This window comes from Poeciliopsis prolifica, unplaced genomic scaffold, assembly GCF_027474105.1.
Source record: "Poeciliopsis prolifica strain line A6 unplaced genomic scaffold, Auburn_PproV2 SCAFFOLD001, whole genome shotgun sequence".
Taxonomy (NCBI): domain Eukaryota; kingdom Metazoa; phylum Chordata; class Actinopteri; order Cyprinodontiformes; family Poeciliidae; genus Poeciliopsis; species Poeciliopsis prolifica.
The window spans coordinates 10,037,890-10,057,698 of NW_026562376.1; the positions used below are offsets into that span (position 1 = coordinate 10,037,890).

At 37.7% G+C, this 19,809-nt stretch overlaps 1 protein-coding gene and 1 pseudogene across 1 annotated transcript in view; both read right to left on the bottom strand.

Moving 5' to 3' along the window:
* Positions 1–6,272, bottom strand: part of igf1ra (insulin-like growth factor 1a receptor) — an 88,937-nt gene extending 82,665 nt beyond the window's left edge. The window contains exon 1 of the mRNA XM_055031801.1: positions 5,046–6,272. Coding sequence (XP_054887776.1) covers positions 5,046–5,145 — 100 coding nt within the window. The 5' untranslated portion in view covers positions 5,146–6,272. The remainder of the gene's footprint in view (positions 1–5,045) is intronic.
* A 1,797-nt stretch (positions 6,273–8,069) lies between these two features.
* LOC129361130 (high-affinity choline transporter 1-like) lies at positions 8,070–19,427 on the bottom strand (annotated as a pseudogene).
* Between the last annotated feature and the right edge of the window lie 382 nt (positions 19,428–19,809).

Genomic DNA, 19,809 nt, shown 5'->3' on the forward strand with positions numbered 1-19,809 from the left:
GTGGTACAGATGCACCGATCCAGGTTGGCTGGTGACAGCCAGATCAAATGTATAAAGACTTTGTTTTTCACTTAAACAAGTCAGTGAATGGATCATATCACAGGCAATTAGAGCAAAAGCAAACCATCAATGAAAGTTTCTAATGTGATTTAATAGACTGCATAAATATATAGCAACTCGTCTCAAACACTTTAGAAAAGTCTGTTTGCTCGTTCACACTTATTTCATATTTAAATAATGTATGCTGAATTAAATCCAAGGATGTACACAGATTTAAAGTAAATTAGATACGTTCCAATTGGATCCTGGTCATAAAGACGGTCAAGCTGAGTTTATTGTGCAACTTGGTAAAAAGAAATAGGTCCAGATTTAAAGCTACGAAGCAAACTGTGTTGATTCACTGAGTCTGCAACAACTGCTCTTCTGGTGCAAGAATGTGCCAATAGAGGACAGCCAAAAATGTAACAATAATAAAAAGTAGGATGGTCAATTTTAATTGTTTTCACATACATACAATATGTATGTTTAGATGTTTTTGTTTACTTTTTCTGGTTCATTTTGTAAAATGTTGCTGCAAGAGTCTTGACTGACACAGAGAATATGGATCACACCACAACAATCTTTAACTCACTGCAGTGGCTCCATGATTTTCTACAGCTAGATTTTGAAATCATATTAATGATCTCTAAGGCAACCTCTAGCTACATTTCTACAGCTGTTTTTCAGGTTTAAACCATTTCAACGACACAATGCAAGCAAGATGGAGTGAATACTGCAACTCAATGACTCAGAACAATCTGCTGGGTTTTCTTTGATTGAAAACTTTAAACAATTTGAATAATCCCTTGAATTTATAAACATTTGATTTCCATCTGAAAGCAAAGAAACGTCAATATGTTTTTGCCGAGGAATCTGAAATTGTCCCAGAATACAACAATCATTGCATCTCAAGATAGCATTATCCTTGAACGTTTTTATGTGCAGACCACTTATTTGATAAGACAGGTGGCATGCAATCAAGGAGCTAACATTTACAATCATCATAGAAATTGTAAAACACTCTACAGGCTATTAAACCCACAGCAAATGATGATACGCACACGGTTGGACGGAAAAACTATAACTGAACAAATACACTGACATGCCACTTGAAATTCTGCGTTTGATTAAAGCTTTGCAAACCAAACCTCAGCTGGCAGACCGGAAGAACTACGGGACAGCGTTTTCACTGGATGCTCACAAACCAGCCCAGTGACACACTTTCACATTCATACCCAGGGGCATTCCACTGACTCAGACTAACACACCGAGTTATACACAGTAATCACAGAGATAGAAGGCCACCCAGCCAGCGTGGAGGTCTTATGTCACCACTGTCACGAGGCAAAACGGGGCACCTTGGATGACAGTGACAGCAGTCATAGCTGAGGTACGTGCCCTACCAGAAAAAGGAAGAGCCGACCCGCAACAAACCCAACCCAGTCGGACACGAGAAGAGTACTTGTCAAACACGATTCCCAATGATGCTTGATCATTTGTCTTTGCCAATCCAATGTTCCAAGGCGACAGGAACAGGAACATCGTTGTGGCCTCGTGAGACAGGACAGAGAGTGCCTGTGCTCTCACAACCTCTGCACCAGTGCTGCTGGTGACAGTTTAAGAGCTGCAGGTGGAGCTGCCAAGTGATGAGGTTTAGAGCAGCTCAGAAACTGAAATCAATAAAACCAAATCCGAGTCTCCTGCAAGTGTTTTATGTATGACTTCCAAACACCAACTATTTTCCCAACAGTCTCTCTCTGCTCTCTTTTAAGAAAAAACAGCTACGTACTTGAAAGCTGTGGCATGGAAAGTCTGTTGCGGTGAGTTAAAAGGGGGCTTAATTACATTTTATTAGTGCGGACAGATTATCAAAACGAACAGAAAAATTTGAACCCCAAATGGAGCTCTGAGAGGTTTGTGATTTTCCGCTAAGTGATGACAGCAGCTGGAAATTCTGAGGCTCTCCAGCCCGAGTAAAGTAAACACCATCTACCAGTGGTGAATCAGTGACACGGCTCCTTATATTCTCTGCAGGCTTTTGTCACCGAAGTTTCTGTGCTCTGGAAGGTCTGATGTATTATACAGCACAGAGGCTCAAGATCTAAGAGCGACTCCCTCGCTCTGAGACCTCCCAATTGCACTCACAAGCCTTTCAGGGAACTCAGAGAGGTTCAAAGAACGTGGCTAAGGTCGGGCCACTGGTCAACAGGGATGAAACCATGTTTTTTTCTGTTCTATTTGGATGCTAATATAGGTTATACTGCCTGTCCCCTTCACATGCAAAGATGTTTCCACTTTAAGTAACAAGGGAATTGATGTGATGGGGTACAGCGGGGTAACATGCAGTGTTTGTGTTATGGACACAAGCACAATCTCTACGTAGAGGGCAGAACGATCCACCCGTAGAAGTGCTTAATGAATGAATAATGCCTGCTGTTGTAATAACTTAAAATATGAGTGAAAGTAAGAGGGAAGTCCTAATAACAGAGAGAAATGCAGCCTCAAAAATTACAACTAAATGTACTAGTTAAAGAAAGCCACTGACGCATTAGTCCATCAGATTGTAATAGACCTGTTTTGCCCTGATTGACTACGATTGATACTAGAACATCACATTTCTTCTTCTTCATTAAATGCGTCAAAACTCAAAATAAAAACACAATTTCGATTCCATAAACATAGGTAATAAAGCAGCATGTACTTATATGCTTTTTAGTTTAATAAAAATCTGAAATACCAGGTAAATACACTCCTTGGCATTTCTGCATTTTCAACAATGTTTATCAGAGAAGTTAAACTGTATAAATATAAACAGTACTGATGAACACTGTTTCAGTATTGGCTGCTCTTTGCTAAACAAAAATGGAGCACATTTTTCTTCTGTCAGATATACATTAAGAAATAAAAATTGTAATGGTCATAAAAATATGAATTGTCGTGTCAGACCACAATCAAAACTGGAAATTGGTACTGGCCATCACGATACTGATCGGCGTATTTCTTGCTACACTGACTCTAATAATTAAAAAATAATCTGCAGCTAATTTTTTCTCTTTTTTTACGACATACGTAAGGGGGGAAAAAATAAACAAAATCTGAATGAGCAAGAAGAGGCCTGATCAGTGCTTCCCATGCAGCAATGACTTAATTTTTATTTTTTAAAGACTGAAGCAGGGGTGAACTTTTTGCTTTTGTCTAAAATAGGGCTTAGGGGAAGAAAAGCAAAATTAACAGGACGGATCTCAAAGAAAACCAATGATTAGAGTTTGCCAGGCTGAGCTGATCGATGTATCCCTGAAACTGAACATATTAAGATCAGACAAAAAGCAAGAAATTGACAAATAATTTAACATAATAGTTTAATTACAATTAAATGATTTTGTTTTATTTTTAGCATAGTACAGTGTTTTCCAGCACTGGAAATCGGGTCTCCTTTTGGCGCCGCAAATCAAGAGTAAGATGATGACTGCTATCACTTATACAGCTGAAAGTAATGCTCTACACCAATAAAATCATGTCCCAAATGAATAGACACCCAGTTTTCTGCATCGTCCTGCAAGAAATAGAGGCGTTTTGAGTCTCAACTAAGTCCTTTAAATTTTAAATATAAAACCTATAGTTCACCATGATTTTATGGAAGACATTTCTACAGAGAAGAGGCTTTAAATCTTTTGGAACACAATGGAGGTATCGAAGAAGAAAGAGGAATAACAGAAGGAAGAAGAAAATGTGGAACACAAGAAAAACACAAGAAAGAAGGAAGTAAAAATGGACTTGAGGAAGGAAGACAGGAAAAAAATAAATTACACATGCAAGGAAAAAAAACAAGCAAGGAAGAAAGGCTGGACCAGAAAAGATGGACCAGGGAAAGTAGGAAAGAAAGAACATAAAGAAGCAAAGAAGCGATAACCTGTAGAGACAAGAAAGGAAATAAGAAAATTGGTTGGAAGAAATTAAAGAGGGATACAAGGAAAAAAGGAAACTAGTAAAGGACAAAAGGAAAGAAGGAAAAATGGAAGTCATGAAGAAAAGTGATGGCATATGAACCCTGCATCACTCAAAAACAGTCAACTACGATTAAAGTGGAGCCCTGCTTTTAGAAAGTGAATCAACAACTTGAAGAACTTAAAAATGTGCAACACGTTGGATAAGTTCATGTTTAAATATGGCTTAGAAGGTGAAATCACTAAAACGTCCCTAAAATAGGTGATACTCCCCCCCAGCGTTTTCTTGCCATTTCCCAGTGTGGCATACCCTGTTAGAAAATGTTTCCATAACAAAGTCAAAAGAATTGCCCATGTCTGTGACTGAGAGCCACCATCCATCTCTTAAGCTTAATTAGCACAGAGCACACAGTGTTAAAAGTCGATATGGAAAACAAGCTGCGCTCTGAAGCTGCTCGAGTTAAACATTCATTGACTGACGCACAAAAACAAGAGGATAACTGGCTTCTCAGATACAATTTTCAACGGAAGATAAGTGTAATTTCCTTCGCCTGTTTTTGCAGTCATATAAAATAAATAAATAACAGGGCTAGTAGAATTGTCTGATGAGGGGGTGGGGGGGCTTGTTGTTGTTGTTGTTGTTTTTGCGCAGCGACGCACTACGAAATGCAAAATGGCCACATGGTCGTAGTAACCTTCAGCTCTGCTCTCTGGATCCATCCCTCTGACTTGTGCGCCTTCAAAACAATGCGTCGGATGCCGCTGTTGGATTTCCTCCCTTTGGGTTCACGTTGAGAAGAATGCATGGGCTTATAAAATAATACTACGTTATTTGGGTTATCTATGTGGGCACACATGGTGTAAACACACTGCTTCAATAACAGGCGCGCGCCAAGCCTACACTGGCGTATTTAATTCAAAATAATCTTAAAGTAATAATTTATTCACTGTTGATACATTAAAAAAAACTGTTTATATTGCTCGCAAAGATTACAAGCTTTCAGACATATTGAGAGTGGAGGAATAAATAATAGCATTTACTCCATCCATCCTAATACTTACTCTCTCCATGAGTGGATCGCACGCAGACAGAAGAAAAAAACAGCAGCAAACCCCAAAACAAGGTCAGGCTACCCATCGATGTTTCTGCTCCCACGTTCATTATTTTCCTTTCAAAAAACGCGAAAAAAAAAATCTGAAACGAAATAGCAGGTCCGTACGCGTCCGCCCCCCTCGCAAGAGATCCTGCACATTCAAAATACAATCAGGAATTAAAAAAAAAAAAAAAAAAGGAAAAATAAATGTCTGTAGCCCGAAAGGCTACTACTCTTTAGCAGCCTCCAAACGTGCGTGCAGATCTACTTAAAAATATAAATAAATGCGATCTGATTGGAGAGGGGAGGCGTTTTTGATCGCAAAGAAAAATCCCCAAAATGCAGTCTGCTATTTTCGCCGATCACTGCACACTTTGGCTGGTGTGGCACGCGGGCCAGTGATTTTCCTGGATAAATGATGGTAATCCCCATCTTCATTCTCCATTTCTTAAAAAACAGCAGTGCGCCTCCAGTGTGTTAAGGCCTGGCGTGGAAAATAAAAACACAAGTCTGCCTAGATTATGATGATGATGATGATGATTATTATTATTAATTATAATTCCACAAGCAGCCCAATAAATCGTTCACAGCATTCCACTCGTGAACAAGGCTGAATGATGAAGAGGAGGGCGAAAAAAAAAAACAAACAAACAAAAAAACAACAACACACGGACAGATCCACAGGGGTGGTGGCTGAGAGGGGCTGAAAAATGAATGAAACCCCCCACCCCTCTCCACCGTTTTTGCCTATTCCATCCAGCAAGCACAGGCTATATAGTAGGATCCCCGCAGAGCAGTCCCGGCTCGGTTTGGAAACCAAATGTCTCCCGTTCGCTCCTCTCGGACTGATCCCCCTCCGTCAGTCTGGGTTTACAGCTGAAAGAAAATACCAGACTTGTGCCACGCAAGAGAATGGATGTGCAGCTAGACGAGCTCGGCTGGGGTGGGAGGGAGAGCGTGGCCACGCAGTTGCCTTTTTTTACGAGTGATTCTTTTCTTTTCCCCCGTTTTTGTTTCTGCTCTGATCCCCACGCCAACGTGAAAACAACTAAACAAACAAACAAAAGAAAAAACAACGCAGAAAAAAATTGATAAAATAAAAAATAGTCCGGTTGCGCGTAAAATCCAGAGGATGAAACGGTTCAGACTCGCCCTCGGTTCGCGCAGGCTGTTGCGGGTCTCAGTCCCTCCGTGGAATCGCTGCTCCAAACAAGAGTCGGCGTCTCTCACACAGAAAACACATAGCTTTACGGATGAAGTGGGGAGCGTCGTGAAAACCCGGAGTGGATCGAGATCCAGATCCCAAAAGAGCACCGCGCCAAACGGAAAACAGCACAGGTACAGTGGTGAGATATTAAAATATCGTCAAAAGATTCTATTGTATTCTTATTTCTAAAAGTGATCGCCATAGATAGTCGTTACAGATAGAGCTGAATATTTCAAATTTATTTCTGGCCATTTGAAATTAAAACCAAACTTCAGTGTCTCTGAAAATTGGAATATTGTGAAAAAGTGTAATATTTGAATTATATGGTAGCACACCTTAATCAGGTGATAAACTCAAAGCATCTGCAATTGCTTCATTGTGCTTTCTCTCTCAGTCTGGGTCAGGAGGAAACACAATGATGGGGAAGAATCCATATCTTCCCCATTGACAACCTCAGCAAGCCAGGAAGCCACAAAGGTCACTGCTAAAGAAACTGGCTGCTCACAGAGTGCTGCAGTTTGGTCAAAAATCCTCTTTCCAGATGGAAGTCAAATTTGCAATTCCATTTGGAAATCAAGCTCCTAGAGCCTGGAGGACGACTGGAATTCATGCTGGTTGAAGTTGTATGTTTTATGAAGCAAACTGATCTTTCCTGGAACCCACAGTATTATCAAGGCAAAGATGAGAGACACCAGACCCAACAAGGCAGATGACCTGAAGGCAGCCATCAAAGTAATCTGGGCTTTCATGACAACTGAGTTGTCATGAAAGAATGGCATGGCATTGTTAATAAGTGCAACGATGCCTTGCCATGCAATTATTGATACAAAGCCGGCAAAACCGAGTAGTAAATGTTTAGAAATGAACCTGGCAATTCTGTTTAAAATATCATTCATATATTAATCATCTGTAATATTCCAGTTTTCTGAGACTCTCAATATTCAGTTACACAATTACACAATCAAATTAAATCATATATGACTTTGTACCCCCAGAATAGCTTTATTGCAAAGCTTTTTTTTTCCCAAAAAAACATATTTTGCATGACAAGATCTTATCATTATGAACTAGACAAATTGTCTCATATTGGCTGCATTTTGTCAGTAAAGTATTCACCTATCATCTCGCACTACTTTGGAACTGCAAGCACAAAATAACATCTATAATTGCGTATCGTCTCATCTTAATTGAATCAGAGTGGGCAGCTTTTAACAAAACACTAAAGACTAAAAGTCAAAACTAACATTTTTATTTACATTTGTGAATCAGAGATCATTAAAAATATGTGTTGTGTCTTTGCTTTGCAAATAATGCCAAACTTCCCTATTTTTCTGGATGTTCACTGGATGTCCAGGTTGTGTCAAGCAAGCTGTGCAGAAAACACAGATTGCTGAAAGGTTAGGGAGAAATGTTGGTCTGATTAGTAGAAATGGTATTCATACCACTTTGGGTGGGGCAGCTCTCATACACACTCACTCTTAAAGTCATTTCAGAACCACTAATTAACCCAGCATGCATGTTTTTGGACAGTGGGAGGAAGCCCCACAGCCACTACTGGCTGCGTAACTTAACGCCGAATAAATGGAGAAAATCGGAAGGCAAGGGACATTCCTCTAATTTAAAAGAAGTTTATTTGGTCAGGAAACAAGGCTCCAACAAATGCAGAACTGATTTTGTTTCACACATAACAGAACAAGAAAGCCCCAGATTTAAATTCAGCTCTGATTGACAGAGCTCTTGTTTATTCACATAAAAACTCAGGAGGAAACAAAAGCAACCTTTCACGACCTTCTTCTATTTTTATTGTAACAAACTTTTGAGGCATTCTTTCAACTTCTTATGCATCATCACATAAACCAGTTTCTTAAATAACTGTAAAACCTGGTCAGCAGGTAGAGGATTTTATAGTATGGTGTGACAATGGTTTTAATTGACTGAAGTTTTCCCCGTGAGTTTTCTCTTTTCACTACCATCAGTAGTGAAAAAAGACAATGAAATGTTCGTAATGACCTGGCTGTTAGAAAAATGGTCAATTGGTGTGTAAAAACCGGATTGATCTAAAAAGTCTTACCAGACATTTTGCTGTAAAAGATTTTGAATGAAATTGTTTCTTCAACAATCAGATTATATCTAAGGAATTTGGCTTCATTTGCTGCATGAATAAGGACCTGATCAGGTGTTTGTTTTTTGCTCTTTGTTTTTTGTTTATTTATAACATTTCCATATGAATATATTATCTTCTAATACCACTAATAGTAGTCGATAAGAAAGGAATAAATAAAGGTTATATAAAACTTTAGGTAGAAAATAATGCTGTTCACTGAAGGTGAGGGGAAAATCCCAAAAAGGAGCAACAACATTCTCTTCTTGTAGAAAATATGATGGTTTTGTGGATTTGGTTTGACCCACTGTTCTTTTAAACAGTACAGGTTTTCAATTATTCTTCACCACGGCTAATGTTGTTAGCTGTGATGTTCTTCAGTTCAAGAAAAAGGAGAAGCATACTCTGCATTGTACTACAATGAGTATATTACTGGTTTCTTCCTCTAAGGGGAACTCTGCTGCCAGCTTCTGTATATTAATACACATGAGCTGCAAATGTTGATGTGTAATACCTTACACATTGCAGAGACGTCTTGCAAAGTCTCAGTATCTTTTGAAAAGACAGCTATTTTAAGAAAGACTCAGTTATATTTTGCAATAGCTGGTAGGTCCATTTCCATTTTACACTATTGCTACGTAGAAAGGAAAGTGGAGGATTACAGCTTTATTGCTTGATTAAATTTGGAGAATTTTGTTGGGGAAAAAAAATATAAACCATTTTCAATATTGAGTTATTTAATGCACAGAATACACTAAAGTGACACTGAAAACCCTCCTTGTTGGCGTGAAGGAAAATCTGGCATGGATCTCTGGCTTCAACGGCACGACCAACTCTCCCTTCATCCCACACAAACAGCAGAGACATCGCACTGTGTTCATTCTGATGCCTCCATCCCGATACAGGTTTGCTTATAGTTTTTTTTTTTTCAACAGAAGAGAAACTCAGCCAACGAGTCTAATTTTTAGATCGCTTTTTACTACTGTCTCTGACCCTGAACCCATTTAAAAATAACCGTCATAGTTTCCAGTTAGTGTTTCGGTTGTGCCCCCTGCTGCTCCACCAAGCACGTTACAAAAAACGCAGACAATTTTCAACCGATCCCGGGAAAACGAAAAAAAAAAAAAGTCACAAACCAAGTCAATAATGTACAAACAGGAATAAGTAAAAGAAAGAAAAAAAATTAGTTACAATGCACAGTACTATAAAATGTCCAAATAGGAAGTAGAAAATGTAAATGTGAACTGTTCAGAAAAAATATGTTTATAGAAATGAGAACACCCTTACAATTATTATGTACACAATTTGAGCATTGTGAGCTTTTTGTGTGTGACATCTAAAATTATTTTTACTTTGAATGTACAGTAATAAGAACATACCAAATCAAATCTTATTTGTGTAGCACTTCTCAGCAGCAACAAGGCATTTCAAAAGTGCTTTACATCATAAAAACACAAACTCATTGAACACACAGTCAACAACTGAAACATTACATTTTGTAAAGAGTCATTGTTATGTTTAACAATCAACATGTTTGTTAAACATAATAATCAATGAAACACTGATTCAAAAGCAATCCTAAACAGGCAGGTCTTTAGCTTAGATCATTTAACAACAGATCACAGTTAAACAGTTGGAAAACCATCAACTTGCTGGGTATTTTCATGCAAGCTCTAAATTTTGATGAGCACCCTTGAAGTACTTTGAGAATGTTTTTTTTTTTTTTTTTTGGTACAGACTGACAATTTCATCAAGACTGACAAAACCAAACATTGATTCATTACAGCTTGAACTCCTCTGGTTGAGACGTTTTAAGAAACTCGAAGTGCTTTACTTCTCAATTTACCATCTATCTGACTCCTGTTCTCACATGGCTTATTTCCTATATCTGAGCACCCATAATCAGATCTCTCCAAGTACAAGCAGTTCAAGAAAGTCACAGTTGAAAAAACATTCTAAGATAGGTATGACCTCAGAAACTGGCTTGAAAATACTTGTAGGTGATTTCTTTTCTTTGTGCAGTAGCACTGAATAATAAAGCGCTGTGTAACATACCGAAACTGATGTCTATTGGGATGGACATTCAACTTTTAAAGAAATCCTGCAATTTAATGATAGAAAAAATTTAAAATACTACCACTGGATATACTTAAGCTTATGCTGAGAGCTATTTTTCTAGACTGCTATGAACATAAATTAATATTTTTGATGGAAAAGACTTCCTCCCTTTCTCTGGTTTCATAAGAATGTTCATCTCATCTGAAACCTAAAGCCCAACAGTGTCAATTTAGGAGTCTGAACTTCATTGCTTTTGTTTAATAAGAAACCAATATGTAACAAGTATCATTTAAATAGCAAATTTCCTCCTTTCTTACTGATTTAAAAGCAGAAAAATATCATGTTCATTCCAATGGGCTTGGGGTCTGAGGGCATTAATTGTGATAAAATTATGCAATTAATTTTGCTGCTCAATTTAGTGTGGTTCAGTTAACAAAAACATAAGCCCTAAAACCAACTGGGAATTTCAATCAAAACAGACATTGGTGTTTGCAGGTACTTTCTGTTCAGACTGACTGACCTGAAACTGGATTTTTTTGTAAAAAAGAATCAACATATTAGCTGAACAAAAGTGCTTTTCATAACTTTAGGGTTTTTATTTAACCTAAAAACAAATTTTAAAAACCTATGCTTTCCTTCTACTTTGAAGGCTTTCATGCTATACATCATGAAAGCCTAAAACATACACTGAAGTTTGTGATTGGAAACTAGAAATTGGAACCATTTATTCTTCAATGACTGCAAAACAGTTTTCTTAAAAATAAAAAGGTAACTACAGATGGAGTTGCCTTGACAAATCACAAAACCATCGGCAGCATGTTTAGGCTTATTCTTTGGTTTACATTAAAATTTAGTATGGAGAACTTGGTTCATTTCCTCACTAGAGTCAGGTGCTTCATCCTCCTCTATCTGATTTTTCTTTTTAAAAACCTGGAGAAAATCCCACGTATGAGGAATAAGTTGGCGAACAAAAACCAGCTTCAGCAGACATGAAACTGCTAGAATACTTACCACAGAAAACAACATGGCAATAGTTCTGTAAGGAAAGTACTGTATGATCACATTATCCTCCTCCCTCAACCAGGTACAGGAGAACAGGAGGGATCCCAAGTATGGCTCCCCGTCAGTCCACGCAGCAACAAACCCACCACGAAACCAGAAAAAGCACCATAAGTGTTTGCACGTTGGAAGTGGAGAACACAAAGCAGCTGTGGGAAAATCACACAGTATAGAGCAGATCTCCACTTAAAAAACCAGAGAGCGGCCACACTGTCATCTCCAAAAGCCAGACCTGTTCCAGCCAGGCCCACGACCAGAACCCCAATACGGATTACCCACTGGAGCTCCCTCTCTGAGGCCTGCAGGGGAGGAAAGACAATAGCAGATGATAAAAACTGAACATCTTCATTTGATGAAGGATCAAACTGAGATAAACCCACCGTTTTCCTCAAAGTCGTCTTGTATACGTTTTGTGTAAACATGGACGCAGAGGATAGAAGCACAGAGTCCATGGAGGACATAACAGCTGCAGCTATAGAACCAATGCCGAGCACTGCCACCCAGGTGGGTGTGAGATGTTGCAGAGCGAGAGGCAAGATCTTCCCTGCATCTCCACGCTCAAAAGGAGGGGGAAGACCGTATGCAGTCTGGTTCCAGTCTTAGGGAGAAGAGGAATACATACAGTTGGAAAAAAAAACCCAAAAACACTTATATGCACTGTATAAAGACATCTAATCATTGTTTTCTTTACTAGCTGTTATGAAATCAAACATTTTTTTCCCTGTTATATATCAGTTAGAATTATCTTTTTTTTTTTTTTTATCAAAAATTCCAGAATAGAGGGGGAATTGTGTAGAGGACACAGACAAGTTTTGCAAACATCCTAAATATTTGATTTCAGTGTGTAGAAGCAGAAATGGTTTTGATGGCAACCTCTGGACCATCAAGGATGTAGGTTGACCCCTATGTTCTAGAGCTGGGATCTCCAACTGTAGTCTTCCCAATCTAGTGTCCTGGAGGTTTGACACAACGCAGCTGAGTCAAACAACTGAATTACCTGCTGCTGCCGCCATGGCACCAATAACAACTGAGGGGATTCCTGTGATAAAAACTGTCCCAGCAGCAGCAAAACAGGTGACCTGAGCCTGAGCAGAGGAGGCTGCAGAGAGTATTCTTTGGTACAGAGATTGATATGACAGTCCCCCTAAAGCCTGTAAAACACAAAACAGATTGAGCTTACCAAATTAATTTACAATTATCAAGGAATGTTTGAAAGACTCCACTTTGTCAAACCAAACTGAATCTAAATGCCGACTCAACATCCGTGCTCAGGTCCAACACTGGGAGAGAGATCAGCTGAAAAATAAAGGCGAACAAGACAAGACTGCTGTTCCTCAAGCTGGGAAACAGTAAAGAGAAAGAAGCATACCAGCTGAGACTTATTCACCATCACATTTGCCAGAGTCTGCCTGATTCAGATACAACTTTACAACACAGAAATGGCTCTAAACACCAGCTCTGGATTCTGTTATTGAAGCAATAGTGGTTCCTCATCTGGCAATATTTAACTAACCCAACCCTGGTCCTCAAGGCAAACTGACCTGCATGTTTTAGATGTTCCCCGACTTCAACACATCCCATTCAGATGACTGCAATTCAGCAAAACCCAATTAATCAGCCATCAATTGAAATCATGTGTGCAGGGGAATACCAAAAATGTGTGCCTTGACGACCAGTGTTGGAAAAACACTGGATTAGACCTTGACATTTGATTGTCTGATGGTTGACACACCATAAATCGTTTACCTTACCCATAAATTCAACCTTTTGGATCATAATTCAACATCTTTTGCAAACATATTAAAGCATTTGTTAAAACTGCTTTTATGTGTTTCTAACTTATTAAAGCAGACTGTAAACAAGCCAGTAGGTAAGAGGATGTGTGGTTGGGACATACCGCTCATATAAATAGGGGGGATGGATTGCTCAACTCCATGTAATGACTTGTAGATGTTTTTGGTGACACATTGCAGCACAATCCATTAACCTCAGAAGTGCTTAATTTAAAACATGATTAACCCCAGTCCAATAACAAAATGATCTCACGCAGAGCTCAAAAAAGACGAGATGAGGAGACAGTTCAACAAACAGCATACATTGATTCAACATTAGAATTCAACCACAAAACATTGATTCAATAACATTTCTTCAACATTATTTAATTGGCTAGAATTGATCCACTGTCAATTGTCAACATTAACCAAAAATCAACCTTTTTGAACATAAATCAACATTGAATTACCATCTCTTCCTATTTGGGAAGCTTCATCACAAATTTATACTGTCAGTTATAAAATAAAGGTCACAAATAAATTTCCAGGGATGCTTCATATATCTCAAGGCATGGGTTATAATTAAGCATATTTTATTTCTTATGCAAAACTACACTGACTGCTGTCATTCATAGCCTTAGCACATCTTAATAGCTTTATTGTAAAAGGGATTCAATGCAAAAATATTTACTCTGGTGTCAATCTATCAAAAACAAAACCCTTTATTTTGTAAAGGGAAAAAAATATTACTTCTCATACTTTGTCTTCAAAAAGTGAGCTACTGTTTAACTTGCACTATGTATATTTGTTGGTGTCTAAATTAAACTTCTTTGTATTTCACCTACAAAGCTGCTTGACCTAAAGTGAAATGTATGAATTTATTTTTGTTGTTGTTTATTTATTTATTTATTTATTTATTTTTACCAGCAGCAGCATCTCATCAACCCATATTCCAACATCTGCCAGCTCCAGGTGTCCCATCCATGCATGTTCATGTGTTTGGTTGAGTGGGAATGTTTGTGAGATGGCAGTAACTGCTGGACTAAGCACCATAAAAGGAACACAGATCCACTGAAAAAGACAAAACATGGACTTAGTAAAAATAATTAACACTGTCAGATTAGCGCATCAATATTGAATTTTCTTTAAGCCAATTTTTTATTTTAACTATAAACTTTGAACTATTTCTAAATCCTACTCTTCCTATTTTCCGTCATATAAACTATAATCTATGTTTATTTTTATCTTTATTTACCTTACTTTTGTCACCTCTAAGTCACAGGCAGCAACTATAACAATACAACAAATGGAGATAAAAAGCAAATTTAAGACATAGCATTGTTGCTTGAGTTTTAAGATACTGGTTCAGTAATTTTAGTTATTCATTTCAACGTCACATTACATTAATTTTATTAGCAATTTTATTTAATTCTTAAATTGGCCTTGTGAAAATTTTAAATAAATGTATTTGGTGAACTTTTTGGTTTATTTTAATGCTGTGATTAACAAATTGTTACACCAGTTTTAAATGTAGATTTAATATAACTTACATCATACCTGTTAAAACTCAATTCCTTCTAGAATTCTAAAATTACAAAATACCTTACGTATTTCTGTGTTGAGCATAAGAAGTACTCTAAAAAAGACTGAGTGACTTATAATATTTAATAGATTGACTAAGGACTGGGACGTAGAGCCCATCATATTATGTCTTATTAAAGAGTAAGAGGTGGCATTGCTAACTTTGAAAAGTTTTCTAAATTCCCCAAATCTCAAAATGCTTTTCAGATGGTGGAACAGAGGATCTACTTGTTCCACAAAAAGCTGCCTTTGTGCAAAACTTTTCTTGAAAAAATAAAAAGAGATTTTATATGGAATCTGAACAGGTATAATTTCTTACCTGCAGAAATAAAAGCCAAACTTTGACTTTGACTGAAGCAGGTTTTTAAGAAAAAAGAATAATATAATCAGGAATGCCACCTTTCTATTAATCAAATGGCATTGTGCTTTATTAATTAATTTGTATTTGCTTTGTAGACCTTTTTAATTTCATTCATATTTTCTGAAACTAAAAGTTCTATTAGGGAGGATTATTGGAAATTTGTGTAGTTAAAGTGTACAGTTTTTACATAGTAATACTTAGAATGTATTATTATACAAATAAGCTAATATGAAAATAGTTTGTTTTGCTTCTTACCAGGCTCACAAAAATAAAGCAAAGCTGGAAAATATCAGTGTATGCAACTGAGTAGAGGCCTCCTAAAAGTGTGTAGCTGATGGAGACAGCTGCTGAGATGATGATGCAGAGGGCAGTAGATAATCCAAGAATTATGCTCATTGTGCCACCTGAAACAAAATCATAAAATAGTTAGTTAGAGATAATGTAATCCAAAATTTTTTAAAACTGACAACAATATTATATTCACTTAGACTTTTTCTTACAAGTTAAGAATAGTTGCACCTCAAAATATTGAACACAGACAACAAGAATGATCAATACTATTGTCACAAAAACTATGCAAGAAAGTATTAAGAATTACCTTGTTTTTAAATTACACATTTTGTCAAAAAGAAAGAGACAAAGGGTTATTTACCTAAAGCAGCAAGGATGCAGGCAACCCATAATACATCACTGAACAAAGCAGGAAGCATAATTATTGCAGTGAATATGTTACCATAGCGAATCTGAAATGGGTCCAGCATTGTCACGTAACGCTTTGACCTCATAGGTCTTGCAAAGAACAGTCCACCTAAACCCAAACATGAAGAGACAAACAACATTCACAAAGCTAAATTTGTTTAGTTTTTAAACAAAAGTTTATAAGACATGTCTTCTGTTTAAAAACATAAATATGCATCCTCCTAAGTTCTACTAGAGTTCTACGTAAGCATTGCCACCACCTCTATCCGTTCACAATGTAAAAACTGATTGACCAAGAAGAGATTTAACCCCAAATGCTACTCTGGTCAGATTTTACTGCTTTGGATTTCACTAAAAAACTTCAAAGTAAAGCTCTATGGAGTGAGAGTGCAAGGCTCTTTTAATTGGTTGAAGATTCCCAGTATTATATTTCAGCAATCTCCCCATTAAAGTCACCCATAATTATAATTTTCTAATGCTCGTTATTTTAACAGATTGCACAATCTTGTTGCAAGCACTGACATTTGGAATCAAAACAATAACATTTAATGGTTTTGACCAAGACTTATGGACTTATGTAAGTGTAGGTCCCAGTTTATTACTTCTCTGTTTGTAGCAGCAACATTCCTGCAAGAAGCAGGAGAAGTGATCTGTACAATCAGAGGAACAATTAGACTTAAACTGCATTGCATTTGAATCATACATGGCAGATCAGGGTAGTTAAAGGACTATGGATAATTAATTATTTAGACTTCACTCAAACATTATCCTTCTTATTAGTAGTTTGATAATATATTCATGCCAGTCATGCTAACCTTCACTTGTGTGTCATTATAAAGATGTAATACTGATGGGTATGTTTACTTACTCAGCAAAAAATTTAGAGCAAATGCAGGGGGTCCCAGTGCCCAGACAAGACCTTTTGAAGGTGAATAAACAGTCTCAGCGGTACCCATAATGTAACCGCCACCGACCCAGGTTGCTAAAAGCAAAGAAAAAAATAAGAGGATGAGAGGAAAACATGAAAAGAAGCATGGAGCATATACAATAGTTACCCCTTTCATATTTAAAATCAAAGACTACCTGTCATGGTAAAAACACCAACCAGGACACTGATGTTGCGCCCGCCAATGATGGCGATTTCGCTCGCTGGGCCAGCACATGTCTTCTCCACTTTCTTGGCTTTTCGAGACCCCCACACTCCAATTCCCAGGATTAAAATATAAAAAATAATGACAGACACAAGTCCAGGGACATCCACTGCCATGATGATTCTGGTAACAAGACTCTTGTGCACAACCTATAATGACATTTATATATTTATATTAGGGCCATTGTAAACAAATATTCTAGTAATCAAGTAATCCATTGATTATTTTTGTGATTAATTGAGTAATCGAATAAAAATTTTTAAAAATAAAATATTGATAAATACACACAAACATTTCGATAAACATGAAATTATTGTTGTTACTGAACAATAAATCTGATAGCTTAAGGTGAGTGAGGCATTCAGCAAGACAATATGAGGCTACAACTGAGTTCCTTTGTGATTTTCTATTGAATTCGGGTCTAAATAGGAAAGTTGGAACCTCTTAGCAAAATGTTTACTCATGACTGAAGAAGGGTTCTGTTATTTTCACCTGCAGATTTTTCCCCCCACCAAAATAATATCATTCTTCATGGAAGCAGTTTTCATATAGTCCCTGAAGGAGAAACTTGTTTCAGTCCCCACTTCTGAATTAAACATTTAAAGTGAATGGAAACAGGGGGTTGGTTTAGAAACTTGGATAATGCATTTGTTACTGACGGCCTCTTCAATCCAATAATCAATGCTATTCATTACATTTTCAAACATAATTTACAATTCCAAAGCATCCATTAAACTCGGACTGAAAACTGTGGGTGGGTCGTTTATTTTTAGGATATGTGCCAACATTGACCTTTACACAAAATAAAAATGACATGTTATCAAAAGGAAACTTTCAAGGAATAGCGTGAAGGACAAAAACGTCGGCGAATCTCTCTTATCTACATTTGATTTTAATTACAACCCCACTGCAATAGCAGCAACAACGGTGTGTTCCCATATTAATATTTTCACCTTAGATTTTGTTAACATGCCTTAACGTGTTTTTCTGAGCCACTTTCAAAGGTAACTGAGCCGCAGGCGTTACTTTAACACCTGCTTCTACACCTGTACTGCTGCGGTGGAGACATGCTGCTGTGCAGAGCTGCGCAGGTTTGTGTTAGAATCATGCCAGGATTCTTAAGATTTCGGCAAGGTATGATATTTATGCAAAGTTGAGCATAATTGCTCAACATTTAATTTATTGTTAAATAAATTAACAATAAATTAATTGGGTGTGGTTAACGTTACCTTTAACCACACCCTCTCCTCCCAACCACACCGTCCCTCGCTCTGATGGCTGCCTGGGGGGAGGAGGGTGTGGCGCAACAATTTCCATATTCTACAGTCCAAACCTTGACAGGTGTACGTCCTCGTAGCATCGCTTATGTTGCAAAAGGATTTTGCTGGTGTGTTCGCATCACCGTCAGGGACACATACATTTCCAATAAGATGGTCACTTCATCCACCGAACCTGTGTCTCCCCTTTTTCCTGCAGACTAGTGTGAGCCATTTTGTTTCAGCAGGCAGAATGTCAAATGAGCCACGCGACACAGTTGAAAATGAACAGAAAGGGAGATGAGATATTGAAACACGCGAATGTGATGCAGTTGAAAATCGACAGAAAGGGAGACATGCAGTGGTACCGAGGAGTACCGAGCAATCTGTTGACGATACCACATCCACTTCAACCCACATGCTCTTGATTAAACCCAGACAGTAATGCCAAAGTGGGGATGAGTGGCGTTTTCATTATATTTTTTTTATTTCTATTAATCGACTACCGGAGGGAGAAGATGAATTGGAATGGAAAATACTGGACGTGGCTATACTTGGAGTATTTTTTAATCGGATAAACTGACGTGGAAGACGATTATAAGAACCATAACATTAGACAAAAGTCTATTGTTATTAGTTTAACACACCACAAACAGCGAGTCACAATCGCCTTCTGCTTCAACACCATCGCATCTCTTTCAGCTACGAAGACGAATAACTACCATTATGAGGTGATTCTAAATATAAGACTAATTCTGAATGCCGGTACATATTTTTTCCTCTTAAATTTGTCATATTGAAAGCCCTCCTTCCTTAGCCAAACACTTATTTGAAAAGAAATTGGGTTTAACTTACCTCCCCATAAATAATGTATGAGGTACCTCAGAACCCGGTCTTGCAAACAGACACAGTTGGCCAACTTATAAAACTGTCTGAACAGGAAGTGTTCTGTTCAGATCAGGCGGCACGCGAGAAGGACCTATCTGCAGTAAATAGAAAGGGGGAGAAGGAGGTCGCTGCAGCAAACAGAAAGGGGCGGGGACGAACCACTGTCAGTCTCATACCTTCTATGGAAATGGGACTATTGCATTCCGGAAGTGAAGGGGGCGCTATTTTCACAATCACTAGTATAAATACCTTAAAGAAGCGGGGTTAAGAAGTCGATTGGAAGAAGTTTGAGGTTTCCCCACTGAAGATAAGCATATTACTTTTATTCACAATGGAACAACCACAAAGTCAGCAAAAGGTATTTTCTATCTTATTAAAACTTTTTTCACAGAGTAAATCAATACGCTTTTCTAGATTAGGTTGAAAATGTAATTGACAGCTGTAAACGAGTGAAATACGTAGTTCGTACATGCAGGGGAAGGCTAATTTTAGCATGTAGCATAGCAAATTATTTCCGTGCAGGGCACTATAGAATAGTAAGGGTGTGTCAGAGTGGGAAAGAAGAAGTAAATGCATTTCAAAAATAAAAATAGAAACGA